At 36.6% G+C, this 16,453-nt stretch overlaps 1 protein-coding gene across 1 annotated transcript; it reads left to right on the top strand.

Moving 5' to 3' along the window:
• The first annotated feature begins 5,548 nt into the window (after window positions 1–5,548).
• On the top strand, window positions 5,549–15,688 carry AAR2 (AAR2 splicing factor). Its single transcript, XM_039323710.1, has 4 exons — window positions 5,549–5,773; window positions 7,369–8,170; window positions 10,617–10,846; window positions 14,698–15,688. The coding sequence occupies exons 2-4, from the start codon at window positions 7,414–7,416 to the stop codon at window positions 14,863–14,865; spliced, it is 1,155 nt and encodes a 384-aa protein (XP_039179644.1). The 5' UTR covers window positions 5,549–5,773; window positions 7,369–7,413; the 3' UTR covers window positions 14,866–15,688.
• The last annotated feature ends 765 nt before the right edge of the window (window positions 15,689–16,453 follow it).

Here is a 16,453-nt window from a genome sequence, read left to right on the forward strand (position 1 = left end):
ATTACTGTAAGCCATAGTAAATCAGCTTTTCACAGTCCATTTTCTTTTCTCTCTCTTTCCAAATATCCAACTTGGATACCAATCTTTCTAGCACTGTCTTGTATCCTCTACTCCAACATCCTATTTCAACAACTTCAAAAATTACTGATAAAAACCTAAACAACTCTAAATTTGTTTGTATTCCACAACAACTGCCTTCCTTTCAATACTAAACTTTAGTATAATAGCTACTACTCTTCACCATCTTTTTTAAACCACAAAGTACACAATGATTAAGTGTGAACTCCAACTTGATGAATGTTGGAAATTACAGAAGATAAGTACATAAGTACAGTCTACACTATCTGGATGACAAGACAAACCTCCAGTATTTTAAGTCACTACAGACTCTTTTCCTTGTCTATAGGTTTGTACTGTTCCAATAAACCTGTAAGCTTTCACTCCTACTTTCATGTTCCCCCCTTCTTCATATTTAGGCTTTGTCTTGTTTTGCTCATGCTCAGCTCTGCACCATCATTCCCATTTGCCTGTCCTGTTGTGGGTTTTGATATGAATATGTAATTCCAATTCTGCCATCAGGAATACTGTGTGATTGCAACACTTTATATAAAAATGGGAAATAAGATACTTGAAGGACCAAACAATTTTTTTCCCCAAGCCAACAACTAAAACAGCTAGGGCACTTACAACTGTTATGTGCTCCTGGCTACTTTCCTTCGTGACCAGAGGCAAGCTCGCCTGACCAATAACCAGCCAAGACACAGTGAAGGCCTTTTGTTTCATTTATTGCAATAAGCGGGGAGAGAAGCTCAAAGCTTGGTTCTCTCCAAAGTTTTAATCCAAAATATCTCCTTCTTTTATTCATCCCTCTCACCGGCCGCTACAGCCCTCCTCTTTCCCCATTGGCTGAGGTAGTATGAGGTTACACTCTTTCCGTCCGCCTATACACATTTCCTGATAACATACTAAATCATATTCACATATACAATAAGAATAAGAAAAATTAGACATGGAAATGGTTATTTTAAACTCAGATATATTTATGTCCCTATTTTAAACAATAAGTTCTTTTTCTGTTCTCCATTCAACCTTCCTTTCTGGCTAGCCATTTCCTATAAAAAAACTATCTATTTTATGACTTTCCTCTTCCTTTCTCAGACCCAGCTATTTTTACCTCTATGGTTATCTTACTTCCTTAATGTCTTCCTGACTCTCACCATCTGTATTTTTCTTACTCGTTTCCATTGTATTGTAGGTTTTAACTGTCTCTGAAGATTTATCATATTAATGTATATTTATCAATCCCCCCTGTATTTCTGTATACTCTGATGAATCTTCATTTTTATTCAATAACATAAATTGAATCTGTACATCTTCTCCAGAGATGTTTCTCGCTACTGACCCCAATGTTTTGGTGCAAAATGAAATACAGCAGGGTATACATTGGAGACAGACACAACACATAATACCTATCACAACTATAAACACTAGTCCTATAAATATTTGTTTTAACCATCCAAAATTGGGAAGCCAATTTGTTAACCAACTCCAATCACCCCACATATTTTCATACTTTTGTTCAGGAGCTTTGGCCACATTCCTGATTCCTTTTGCAATGTCCATTCTGCTTCATGATTATCATCTACCTTTAAATCCCACAAACACATTTTTACCTTTATTTCCCAGGCTGTTCTGGTGTGTTGTCTTCAGTAACATTAGAAGTAGAATCCACCCTTCATGATTATTACACAGTATTTCACACCCACAAATTGATCCACAATTACAACAATAACAATAACAATAATCACTAGCTATTACAGAGGTAACACATCTACCACCTAATTCTTACAATGTACAATTCTACATTTTCAGTTTCTAATGATATGACTTCTGACTTAATTCATTTTATTTGTAACAAACAACTTTTATTTCTCTGATGAGTCACCACCAACATCTTTGTTCTTCGTCTGGGGTCACCTGAAATTCTAAAAGAGATATTCAAAATAGGTAGGGGTTCTGGTCCACTACCCATTCAAGTCCTTTTAAACGTGGCTTTCAGTCCTTGTCCTGGAATAACCGTCCACCCTCTTTCAGGTCCAGTCACCACCTTTGCTCATGTGTAGTGAGTCCAACCCTTCTCAGCCCTCCGGACAGCAGATATAACATAAGGAACTTCCTTTCTTTGGTTGTAGAAGTTCCTCCTTCCATTTACGATTCAGCACCCTCTGTCCCGGCTGGATTTTATGGACTGGAAATTCCAAAGGAGTTGTTTGCGCCACCAAGCCTTCCTGTCAAAGAGAAGACAGAGACCCCAGTACTTGTTCTACATTTAGCTATTTGTCTCCCTCCTTTGGGAGCCTTAAACCTTTATTAACCCTTTTACATATCAAACATCCCTCTGTAGCCCTTTGGGCTATCCCATAAATTCCAAGGGTAGCATAGAATTTCAAATACATTTTACCTATGCTTTAATTCCCCAATGATTCCCCTCATATAGTTTTTGGATCACCATTCTTGCAGTACCTTGTAATAACCACAGAATCCCCTTAAGACCATTTTTGTTGTTTGGTAATTATAAATCTATATCCTTAATCCTTTTACTATCTATTTTCCTTTCCAATTCAACTATCAAATACATTTCTAGATATTTTACCTCCTTTCATACCAATTGGGCTTTATTTGCTAGACACCCTCAATCCTTTCTTCTGCCAAAAAGTTGCTTTCCCATTTCTTTATAATTCCCAGAATAAGATCTTACAAAACTGGGAAGCTACATAAAAATATATTTGCTTCCACAGCTTAAAAATGGAGGAAAGAAAAGAAAGAAAAAAATCATTTGTCCTGTATCAGATAGACTACACTTGTCCATGGAAGCTCTATCAAAAATTGTTACATTTTTCTTTCTTCTCCCCCTTTCACCCTGATTAGATACCATGTTACAAAAATATAACTCAATAAACTTATTGTAAATAACACATTCAGGATTTTAAAAGGTAAAGCACATAGGCTCACCAATTAGCATTGGGCCAACATTTCTGGAATGCCTTTTGTCTCAGGCAAATAACATTCAAATCACTCTTGTGGCAGCACATCAAAGATCGCCAGGATAGCTAAAAAGACAAAAGATTGTCTCCCCCTCCCCCCACTCACTAAACCAGACAGAGTAAAAATTTATACAAAACTTTTGCTTGAAACAGCCCTCAGTCAGGAGGAAAATTGCCATAACATTTACAAAAGTGGCTTGCCAATACCTCCCTCCTAGGGTTGAACAAAAATAAACCAGCCCCAAAACACTCAGCCAACCCTCATGGCTAAAGCAGGATTTGAACTCAAATCCAGCCTTGCAGCCTGTGGCTATAACCCTGAAACCAAATTGGTTTTCTATAAAGATTTCCCTCCCCCTCCTTCCTCTTAAGGTACCGTACTCATTTTCCCAGTGTCCTTCCTCCTTACAAAAGGCACATTTGTTTATTTATTTAAAGACTGGGGAAAAGACAAGGCTTTGTCTTGTTTTGCTCATGCTCAGCTCTGCACCATCATTCCCATTTGCCTGTCCTGTTGTGGGTTTTGATATGAATATGTAATTCCAATTCTGCCATCAGGAATACTGTGTGATTGCAACACTTTATATAAAAATGGGAAATAAGATACTTGAAGGACCAAACAATTTTTTTCCCCAAGCCAACAACTAAAACAGCTAGGGCACTTACAACTGTTATGTGCTCCTGGCTACTTTCCTTCGTGACCAGAGGCAAGCTCGCCTGACCAATAACCAGCCAAGACACAGTGAAGGCCTTTTGTTTCGTTTATTGCAATAAGCGGGGAGAGAAGCTCAAAGCTTGGTTCTCTCCAAAGTTTTAACCCAAAATATCTCCTTCTTTTATTCATCCCTATCACCGGCCGCTACAGCCCTCCTCTTTCCCCATTGGCTGAGGTAGTATGAGGTTACACTCTTTCCGTCCGCCTATACACATTTCCTGATAACATACTAAATCATATTCACATATACAATAAGAATAAGAAAAATTAGACATGGAAATGGTTATTTTAAACTCAGATATATTTATGTCCCTATTTTAAACAATAAGTTCTTTTTCTGTTCTCCATTCAACCTTCCTTTCTGGCTAGCCATTTCCTATAAAAAAACTATTTATCTATTTTATGACTTTCCTCTTCCTTTCTCAGACCCAGCTATTTTTATCTCTATGGTTATCTTACTTCCTTAATGTCTTCCTGACTCTCACCATCTGTATTTTTCTTACTCGTTTCCATTGTATTGTAGGTTTTAACTGTCTCTGAAGATTTATCATATTAATGTATATTTATCACAACCATACATAAAATGTAGGAAGCATGAAGGGTAGCTATCCAGAGGTCAATCTCAATCTCCCTCTATTTTTGCACTCTATACCAGATTCACAAATGTACTACATTCCTGGAGTGTGCTCTCTTGGGTTCCCCCGCCCGTTGTTTAAAAATCCTGTTTCAAAATAATAAAGCTGGGATAAAATATCTGATACAAATATAGAATAAAAGAAAAATAAAACAATGTCACTGAAGTCAATTCAAATACATGCTATCGCTTTTACATTACTGAGTAAAACTACAGTACTCTACGTAAAATCACATTTTTAATAAGCATATTTAAAATAGGGCAAGCTAATCTACTTGCGAGGATTTTGCATATCTTGCTTGTTAGTATCTAATAAGATAAAAAGTATATGGTAATCTAAGGATTGATAATCGAACACATAGAAAAAAATGTTTGTGTATGTGGCTTTGAGAGCCAGTATGGCATTACTCAGAAGGGAGAGGAGGGGAGGAGAGGGAATATAAATCTGACAAATTATGATTCCCTAAGAAAAGAGAGGTTCTGAACACAGTAAATCCACAGTTAGACATTTTTTCTTTTTCTCTTCCCTTCCTTTTCTTCTGAGTGCCTTTAGTCGAGGTTGACTCCTGGCAACAGCCTGGACTAGTCCCTGCAGTTTTCTTTTTAGGGTTTTTCAGAAGTAGTTTGCCACTGCTTCCGTCCTAGGGACGAGAGAAAGTGACTGACCCAAAGTCACCCAACTAACTTTATGTCGAAGGCAGAACTAGAACCCACTGTCCCTAGGTTTTTTAACTCGATACATTAACTATTAAACCACTCGGTCACATTTTAGTTCAGTATATTAGTATATTAATTTAGTTTATTTGCTTATGACTGTGTGATTAACAAATTAAAAAAAACACTTGTCTAAATAAATTTTAGTGGGCATTGGCCTTTATCACCCACTGCAGACTTGTGTATGGATCCTAACGTGAATAAGAGGGTGTTAAAAATGTCAAGCCCACCCATTCAAACAACCTTTCCACCTTAACACTTCTTCCACTAGTAGTGACCACTAGAAGTATTATTACAATTACCAAAATGTACTACACACACACACACACACAAAGACCCCCCCCCTCAAATATTATCAGCAACTCGAGGAGCGGAACACTTTAAAGTGCAGCCACAGGAGCGGCACGGATAGCTTTTTTAAGCAGACCGGAAGTTCTCCAATTGTCAGGATCGTCATCCGCTTCTCGGCGGAAGTTGACTCTAAGTCCTAAATTCTGGCGCCTCGTGTTTTGCTGGTACCGGTCTGTTGGGCATGGCGTTAGATCAGCCGGCACGGTGCCGACATTGTTGTAGGAGGGAACTGGGCCTTTGAACCTGGCCGCTTCGTGCATTCAACCGGCGGGGCTCTTTATTACTTTCTTGTCTCGGCGGGATCGCCCTTCCCAGGTGGGGTTTCTCCTTTCTCAGTTGATATTTGTGTGAAAATAAAAAGCAGCAGATGCCTTTCTCTCAGCAGGGAGATTCGGAGATCTAGCGAATATCTGCTGAGGGTGCAGTTGTTAACGGGACAGAACTATTTTCAGAAGACATTATGCAGATTATCCTAACGAGAACTCTCTCCACAGCTAAGCTCTCAGGGCTCGAGTTCCAAGGCATTCAGTCCTGCAATAATGTGAGAGAAATAAATTTCTGCTGTTTATTTGGGAGTTGGTGAAGTCGTGGTCTGCCCACTCAAGGTAGATAAATTGAGCAAGCTTTTCATAAGGCTGCTTCACGTGAAGTGTGACCTAGGATCCATGTCTAGCTATTATCTACATCTGAGATTCTTTTAACTAGTGTACATTTCGCTCTAAACTGGGCTTTCATGTGCTGATTTTTGGTTATGTAACTTCTGTGGAAAAAAAATGTTTTTCTGGATAAGTAAGTCCTAAAAGTTGTTATGTATCTTGTTAATATGGAAAGGACAATATGACTCCTTTCTTGAACATAACCTGATTGTTTTGATTTTAAAATTATTTATTAGATCTGCACTTTATTGTTTAGAAAGATCTTGCTAGCTTCCTGGCAGATGAACTCTTGGTAAAATGTTGGTACTCTATAAAATGTTGCCTCTACTGAAGATTTAATTAGCCACTTCAGTCTATATGTAACGTTTAGCACAGTCTCCCAATTAGGACTTTACAATGAGGTACCTTTCTTCCTGTTTTAGAATGTATTATTTCCATTTTGATCCCTTATTACTGTGTGTTCTGTCATTGCTCTTCATTTTATTTATCAATAATAGGAAAAAAAGAATAATGGTTATTTAATGAGAACTTTGAATCTTTTTAATCATTTGCTCAATGTTGTCTGGAAGAACATTCTCTGTTTTAAGTCTTCAGACACTGTCCTTTCTGCCATCACAAAACTGTGCAAGATTTTATAATGGCAAGTTTTCTAAAATTGTGGGCTTTATGTCTGCCTTTATGTCTGGCTTTGATTTGGAAGCCCAGGGTTTTGAGTGATATTCCCATCTAATTTATTGTTTGTGTAATCATGCATAAGTGAAGAAAGCACCTCCTCCACATCTCCCTTTTCCAATATAACTATCACTTGGCTATTACTTTTGGGTCAGGTAATGTGGAGGCCTGCAGAACCTTTCATTTCTTTGTCTTGATTCAGAGCTTAGAATGGAGATTTGGTAGTTTGGCCATGCATTGCCAAACTGTTTTTACTGCCCTGGCAACATATTAACCAAATATTTTCCAACCAGTGAGAGGTTGTATTGGAGATGGGCAGTTAGTATTGTCATACAGTCATAAGGGAATGTTTGTTTCAAATATGAGAAAATTGAGACCTGGCTCATCATATTCACCAGGTGGCAGTGTAGTGATATGTTTGCTATTTTAAATATAGTGAGCAAAAATATAGAAGTTGCTTTGATAAATTGTGAGAAAAGCATTGTAACTCGATATCTAAAAGTTGTGTTCTTGGTACAGTAACACTGGCTCACATTTACTGTAGTGTCAAAATGTATTCAAATATTTGTTTGCTTCTACTAGGCTTCTGAATAAGAAGTTGTATAACCAAGGGAACGAACGGCTGATATGACAGAAATGCAGATGGACCAAGCTCTGGCCAAACAACTTTTTTTTGAAGGTGCCACAATTATAATTTTGAAAATGCCAGAAGGAACTGAGTTTGGCATTGACTACAACAGTTGGCAAATTGGTCCCAAATTCTGTGGAGTCAAGATGATACCGCCAGGCATTCATTTTTTTCATTACAGCAGTGTTGACAAAGACAATAGGAAAGAAAGTGGTCCTCGTACTGGTTTCTTCTTAAACTTGCAACAACGTGATTTAAAGATATTACACTGGGACAAACAAAAAGAAGAAGTAGACCTCACCCCAGCTTCTGAAAATGAGTCTGAAGCCATGAGAGCCAATCTCAAAGAGATGGACAAATTTCTGGGTCCATATCCATATAACACCCTTAAAAAATGGGTCTCCCTCACTAATTTTATTAATGAATTTGTGATGCAAAAGTTGCAGCCCGAAAACGGACAGATATGTGCCTTTTCTGAAGTGTTGCCTGTTCTGCCTGGAAAATATACTAAAGATCGAATTGAACAGAAGCTACCCCAGTATGACACAGAATGCAAAAGTTATGCAGAAGGACTGGCCCGGCTTCCTAAAATGCAACTGAAGCCTGGCACTGAGATCAGATTCACAAAAATACCTAAACAAATGTATCCTGAAGGTGCCACACCTGAGGAAGTTACCAAGCACAGTATAGATCTCAGTTATGCTCTAGAAACAGTGATTAATAAACACTATGACAGCAATTCCAAGGATGTGCTTGGTAAGTAAATATGCCTTCTCAGACCTATTTTTCATTGCCTACATTTTTTTTGACATCTGTATATGTGTTATACTTTAGATACATTCAGGATTATCTTATAATTTTTATAACCAAACCTTTACAAATTAATTTTGCAAAGCAAGTAAAACAATCCTGTTAGTATAGAAACTTTCTTGGGCATTTTTGTATTTTGGGATATGAATTATAAAGCCAAGTCCATAAGATCAAATAGCTGTCATAATACATTTTCTCCCAGCTTTGCAAATTAACTAGTTCTATTAAACAACCATGTTTGAGCAATTGATATAAGAAATGAATTAAAACAGTCAATAAATTATCATGTGCAGTACTAGTGACCCCTTGTGGAAGGTTTAAAACAACACAATACCCAGCATTTAATGGCAATCCTCTGGCATTCTTTCATAGTAGTACTGCTTTTCAACATACTTTTGTAGCAAATTTTCATTCTAATTAAGTTATGCACATGGTCAAATATGTATTCTAAGAATGTTGGTTTGTATAAATACCCTATAAGTGAAACAACAACAAATGCAAACAAATGATTATGGCCCACTCAAGTTTATTTGATAGAAATAAAGTGACTCTGTAATCCTTACTAATTTATACTAAAGTAAAACACTTGTGCAGTAAAAATACTAATTTGGTTTTACAAGTAATTATATGCTTGCCTCCAAAAATCACTTCATGATCAAGTATAATTTTCTTTTTGATGAGAAGGTTATCTAGCTGTATCCATTCTTTGAGCAGACAAAGGTACAAAACAGTAGACACTTCTCCTGTTTCTTATCTTCGGCATGAAACTGCAGAATTGAGAGCAATTTCTATCCCCCTCTTTCATTCTACTCTCCCAGAATACTTATTTTTTTGCTTCCTTAACATATGAATGAAAAGGTACCCATGGATCATTATACTTATCTAGAATAGAATAGTATTCACAGATACCTTATGCCAGGGATCCCCAACCGCCGGGGCGCAGCCCACTACTGGACCATGGCCTTTTCGGAATTGGGCCGTGTGAGTGGCTGGCTGGAGTGTGCACGTGTGTATGCAACTCAACGTGCTTGAGTGGTGGGCTGGCGTGCACTCGTATGTGCACTGACCCACCACTTGTGCAAGTCAAGCTGCACACATGCACGCTGGCCCACCACTCACATGGCCCAGTTTCCTCTCTTTCCCCCCAGCTGGGCCGCCAAGCCGCAAAGGTCGGGGAACACTGCCTTATGTTATAAAGAAATATGCAAGTCATCACAGTATTGTTCAGATATGCTGCAAATACATTTTTTTCTAAATGAATCCATACTAGATGTAGTCATCGACTTACCATTTGTTTAGTAGTGTTCAAAGTTACAACAGCATTAAAAAAAAGTGACATGACTATTTTTCACACTTATGACCATTGCACTTATGACCATGGTCATTACCTCCTTCGATCATTTGACAAAGTCAGTGTGGAAGCCAGATTCACTTAACTGTTATTAAATGAACAACTGCAGTGATTCATTTAACAATGGTGATAAGAAAAGTCGTAAAATGGGGGAAAACTTTACTGTCTCATTTAGTGACATAAAGTTTGAGCTCAATTGTCATAAGTTGGGGACTATCCATATACCATTTTCTTTTAATTTTTGCTATTTTTAATGCCACTTCATTCTCCAGAAGAATGAACATAGGTTGATGATAGGTCACTTAATGGAATGGTAACTATATGTAAGTAAAAATCTGCACATTTGGAAGAGTGGATAAACTGAGTTGGAGGATCCTTTGGATGGGAATTCTAATGTGAGAGATCCTATGGGTACCCTTCATTTGTGGCTGGATGGGCTTAACACTACTGAAAAAAAAATCAACGGTAGCTTGAGATATCCATACGTCAATGTTTGTCCCTGGAAGTATATGTTATCCTGTGTCTTTGAGTTTTCACTTGTATACCAGCTCTAGCTGCCCAAGTATAACACGCTCGTGATAATTTGAGGTCAGACAAATATTGTGTGTTATTTGGAAGATGCTGTTATTTCAGAGCACTTGATTGCTAAGAGGAGCTCTGTTTTATACTAGTATATGCCTAGAGGCCATATAATTTTTCTATTTCCCAATCTAATTCTAGATCTCAGTCCAGAGTAATGGGGTTTTATTTTGTTTGCTTTCAAGTGTCATCAGGCCACTGCCTGAACATGTGATTTACTTTCCTCCTGGTGCTGAAAGAAAATGATTGCCCCAAGATCATCCAGCAGCTTTTGTGTCTAAGATGATCTACCTGTTTCCAATCTGGGTTTTAACTACTACACCAACTGGTTCTAAGTGATAATGGTTAGGAGATACTATAATATACTTAATAATATGTTAAATAAATGAAGCAACCATGCAACCAGGATTAAAGCTAAAGTTGTTCTGTATTTCTTACATTTTCTTGGTGGTATCTTTCTAGGGGAGCTACAGTTTGCCTTCATCTGCTTCCTGATTGGGAATGTATATGATGCATTTGAGCACTGGAAAAAACTCCTGAATCTCTTGTGCAGGTCAGAGGATGCCATAGTGAAACATCAAACCTTATTCAGCAATCTCATTTCTATCCTGTACCATCAACTCAGTGAAATCCCAGCTGATTTCTTTGTAGACATAGTATCCCAAGACAATTTTTTAACAAACACTTTGCAGGTAAGAAAATTTCATCTTGAACGGTTTCAGCAGCAGCAACAACATGGGAAATTTGCCCAGTAATCATGGGATATGTACTGTATTTATCTAAAAGTAAGGGGGGGGGGGAATAGTAAGGAGAGCTTGCTGTTTTAAAAGAGAATCATTAGAAAAAAATATTTTGTTTTAGGTAAATACACTAAAATATATTATTTGGTTGCATGATAACTCTGACAATATATCCATACTTGGCTTTTTGGAAAAATGTTTTAAAATGTTTCTTTAAAGCGAAATTAAACTTAACATAAAAAAATATTCCAAGCAAAATAAAATTAAAAATTTAATCTTGAAATAGAATTAGATGTAACATTTTTTCTTGGGTTAATCTCAATATAGATGCTCCTGCAACAAATTCATTTTCCATTTCTTATTTTGTTACTAACAGAATCATTCACCCTTTATTATTTGAAATAACTAATGTGTTTGTCAAATTTGACAATAAGTGACTGATTGCAGTTGTGCCTAGTTTTGATCTTAATAATAGACTCTGTTAAAACAGCAATTTAATCAGAAGCACAGTGCTTCCATATCTATGATGAATGTGTGCTATAGTACAGGGGTTTCCAGCCCCTGGTTTATGGACCGGCAGGTTCCACAGCATGTCATCAATGGCCACGTAAACAAGCGTTTATGAGATGCAGGCAGCAAGCAAAACCATGCCCCTTCCAATTCACGGAAAAAACATTCTCCATAGAACTGGTCCCTGGTGCCCAAAAGGTTGGGGGCTGCTGCTATAGTACATTCCTCCCCAATTTGGAGACTGAACTTCAGTTCACAGAATGCATTAACTAACTTATTACTTTGTTAAATATTCTGAAATTTCGTCTATACATCCAAAGGGCACTCAGATTGTGGAAGGGTGTTATAAAATTCTTTAGAAACTATATCATTGCTCTTTATATCAGTATGTGGATATGGACTAGACAAGAATTGATATGCAGTAGAAAAAAAATCATAGTTTTTCCCTTGTCAGAATGATACGAAAAACTCTGTACATGGATATTTTTGATGAATTTAAACTTTTCTACATTTTATATTGATACAATTGCTTGCAAGATTGTGAGTTTGCCAGCAGCCTCAAACATGCTAGCATTTCTTCTCTGAGACATTTTTTCTAAGATCTGCCTAAACTTTGATCAAATGTTTTTATAAAGGACATTAATTATTCCTTTGCTTTTCTGCATGCTGTCCTGTCAGTTTCTCTTTATTTGTATTTGTATGATAGTTTATTCATTTTTTTAGGATAGTTTTTCAGAACTATTAAAATGTTACAAGAAAGATGAACTAAGTTTCTATGTGAGAAACTTTATCTTAAAAATTAACTTGGAGTAAAGTTTGATAGCACACAGTTTTCTAGTAAAATTGAAGCATAAACATAGTTAATTTTGTCAATTTCCAAAATATCTCAATCAGAAAGTCTGTAGTCATTTAGGCCTAATCCTTTTTGAGAGTAGATGACAGACAGAAAAGGAACAAAAAGTGCTCGTGTATACAGAGAACCCAATAATATTTTGAATCTAACCATGGATAGCTTTTTGTATTTTCTGCACACTCCTAGAGCAGTCTTCTTAACAAATTGAAATTCAATGAAGCTGCATAAACACAGATTGTTTAATTACAACATTGAAGCCAGACAATTTTTTTAAAAAAGATAAATGAAAATGTTATTTCTTCACTCTTTTATGGCTGTTATAACAAAGTTTTTGTTAGCAGATGGCAACAGATTTCAAGAAAGCCTTTAAGTGTATATCTGTTTTATTAACCTATTTCCTTCCTTATGTATCATGTCTAATGAAGAACGTTTGGAAACTCAGTAGCCTGCAACTGCTTATTGACCTAAATAAACTTATTTCTTTAGGAGAGAGAGCAAAATTGGTTTTCTTGTTTTTCAGCTATTGGCCAATCTTTTGAAATATGTTTTCCCCATCTTCTGTTTCAATACGGTTTCTTTGTTCCCCATTAGAGAGGCATGAAAAAAAAGCCAAGAGAAGCTCAAAGATCTGAATACTGTAGAAAAATTATAAGAGTAAAATATGTCAAATGAAGATCTAATAGATTGAAAAACTAGTTGAGGTGGGCGGGTTAATGGGAAGGAAGGAGTGGAGCACTGCATGTACAAATCGTCCCCAGCTTAACAACAGTTCATTTAGTTACAACATCACTGAAAAAAGTGACTTATGACCATTTTTCACACTTACAACCATTGCAGCATCCCCACAGTGACGTGATCAGAATTCAGACAACTGACTCATAATTATGATGGTTATTTGACCATCTTTTGCGACTTTCTGACAAGCAAAGTCAATGGGGAAGCCAGATTCACTTAACAACTGTGTAACTAATTGAACAATTGCCATCATTCACTTAACAACTGTGGCAAGGAAGGTCATAAAATGGGGCAAAATTCACTTAACAAATGCTTAACAACAAATGTTGGGCTCAATTGTCGTAAGTCGAGGACTATCTGTATTTGCAGTTTTGTGTGGATAGGCTGATACCAAGGAAGATGTTCTGAAGATTGGCAGGTGAGCAATGAGGATTGATGGCAAATCTTTAGGATAGAGGGCCAAGTGTACTTTTATGCATGTACAAATGGCAGATGGTTTTAATAGACATTTAGGAGTGGAGATGTGAATGTTTCAAAAATAAAATAGGTCACGATGCCAAAAGTTTGGGAATCCTTGTTTAGATTATTCCTTCTTTTTTGAGCCTACAATAGAACTATGTTTTTATGATATTATTTATTTATTTTTATTTATTTTATTTTTAATATTTATATGCCGCCCAATCCCGAAGGACTCAGGGCGGCGAGTTTTAGCTATCAATCTGTTCCCTTGGAAATCAATATATTTAACAAATTTAGAACAGTAGAAAAGAAGAAACTAGGAGACTGAATTTTAAAAATCTAATGATGGGTCAAATATACCAAAAGAAGGTACTTTTCCTATAAATAAAAAGTTAATGGATTTGTGTAAAAAATATCTAAATTCCTTACAAAGATATGGCTTCTAAACATACGGTCTTAATATAATTTGAATAATATGAATAATGTTTCCCTCTCATGTTCTTTAATGAAGGAAAAACAGAAAATGGGTCAGATCTGGCTGGGAGCTGCAGAACAAAAATTATTAATAATCCAGATTTTTTTCTTCTAGTGTAGTGTCTGGGAAAAGCAATTGAGCAGTGGTATAGCATGCTGCTTCATTCTGAACCCATGACCCAGAGCAGAGCTACTGTTAAAGAGTTGGAAATAATTCCAGAAGCCATGTGTTGTATCCATTCCCTATATTGTTCTTTACATCAAATCTGCTCTGAATAGCCTCTTAATCATACCTTTTCCTTTCTTCCTGCCTATATTGTTGGCCACTGTCTTTTTCTCATATCCACATTATATTGCATCTTTCAGTCATTCTCTCTTTTACAGCATTCTCTTTCGAATAATCTTTAGATTACATTTAGTAACTGTTCATAGTTGTGACAGCACTTAACAAGGAAGACTTAACCAGCTTTTGAAGCTGAGGCCATCGCAGAGTCCCCACAGTTGTGTGATTGTGATTCAGGCATTTGGCAATCAACTCACAATTATGGTTTACCATTACAGTTATTTTTCTATTTATGATATATATAATTTGAGATGGTTACAGGACCATTCAGCATTGGACTAATAAATACAGTCAAGCCTAAAATTTAATGTTGATTCTGATCACATTAGACTGAACTATCTTTGTCTGAAAGGATGACCCAATGGGGGATTATAGGATTGTCTAATCTGTTTTAAGTGTTGTATTAATTGATGTGTAATGTATTTTTAGGTGTTCTTTTCTTACACTTGTAATCCAGCTGTTGACAGGACTCTGAGGAAAAAGGCAGAAAGATTTAAAGCCCACCTAACCAAGAAATTCAAGTGGGACTTTGAGACTGATCCAGAGGACTGTGCCCCCATAGTTGTTGAACTACCAGAAGGAACATTTGTGGACTGAACATGGCTCTGTTTTTTTTAATATTACTGTAATTTTCCAGTTGTGCCATATGTTTCGGCTATGAAACATATTCATCATATTTTGCTTCTTTTTGTATATACAGAACTGTGAGATCAAATATTGTAGCAAGATTTTTTTATCCTTGTAGAAAAAGTAGACAAGATTGTACCTAGTCTGCCCTCGAAATGAATTTATTCTCACATTGTTCTTGAGTCTTGGATAACAAAGTTAGGCTTATTTCACTGTGAACATGAATACTGTAACATGTTTTGAACAATATTGGACAAGGAAATATTAAATGTTACTGTTTGAGTTAGTCCAGTAATAATGGTTTTCATTGATTTTAATTTGTGGTGGAACTTTCGGCTGCATTAGAGCTTTCCCCATTCCATCAGTTTTATTTCATCCACTCCTAGCTTTTCTTAACTTTTTTAAAGTATAAAAATGCAAAGTGAGTTATTGTGAATTGAAAGAAAAAGGTTGTGTTTTAACTTTGAAAAATATTCTGTCTAATTTGTGTCTAGAAAGTTACACTGAATGCTCTCCATTCTTTTTTTAGGCTGCTTTCTGCTGTTACTTCACAGGAATGAAAATGTTATAAAATAGCCTGGAGCAAGCAATAGGGCCTGTTATCTTATAATGTTTTCTCTGTGGTGCAGGATGCTGTTAAATTTTTCAAATATTCCCTACTATGTGAAGATTTAGCTTGCTTATTTCTTTTCAGCCTATAAGGCTCCTTCAAGGATTGGTATGCCTATGTAACAAAATAACTTGCATTACTGTTCAACACAATAAAACTGCCTATATAAGTTTTGCCTATGAATTCTCCCTAATGTCTTCTTTATATGAAATTTCCAAAGGTGTGTGCTTGCTTATTTATTTTATTAAATTTATACGCCATTCATCTCAATATTGAAGCAACTGGGAGGCATGGTCATTACTGATAGTGCTATGGTTGGGATAAAATACCGTTTATCATTCTTGCATCCTTTAAAGTCTCTCTTTCCTACTTAAAGACAACTAGCAGTTGAGCACTATAGCTTAGCCCAGAGTTTATTGGACACTTCCAGAAAGCCTCTGGCCTTGTTGGCCTTAACTCTGTGTTGCAGTTTTGCAGCCTTGTTTTGTCTGTCTTCCCCTTGAGCAAGTCATGTTCTTTCCAGATGGCCCTCAGGAGGGTGTTCTGCCCCAATCTCCTTTTTTCACAACTTTTTCAAGTATGTATCTTGGGGTAGAAATTGCCCACAATATTGTGAAAAAGGATTGAAATGCTGCAGTACTAAGTTCAATATCTTATTAATGACATCTTCTTCACCAGAGAACCTCTTGGAGTGTAAGGCAATGATGAACTAATTTCTAAGTATACACCCACATACATTATTATAAGAATCCTGCCTCAATTTAAGGCAAATATATGTGCTAAAGTTTTAAAAGAATCTTAGTTGATCCTTCCTTCCTTCCCCTTCCTTCCTTCCTTCCTTCCTTCCTTCCTTCCTTCCTTCCTTCCTTCCTTCCTTCCTTCCTTCCTTCCTTCCTTCCTATTCAAGCTGAGAGATAAAATGCCTGAGTAGTGGAAATATTCCCCATG

This window comes from Crotalus tigris, unplaced genomic scaffold, assembly GCF_016545835.1.
Source record: "Crotalus tigris isolate CLP2741 ecotype Arizona unplaced genomic scaffold, ASM1654583v1 scf7180000024281.4978605, whole genome shotgun sequence".
Taxonomy (NCBI): domain Eukaryota; kingdom Metazoa; phylum Chordata; class Lepidosauria; order Squamata; family Viperidae; genus Crotalus; species Crotalus tigris.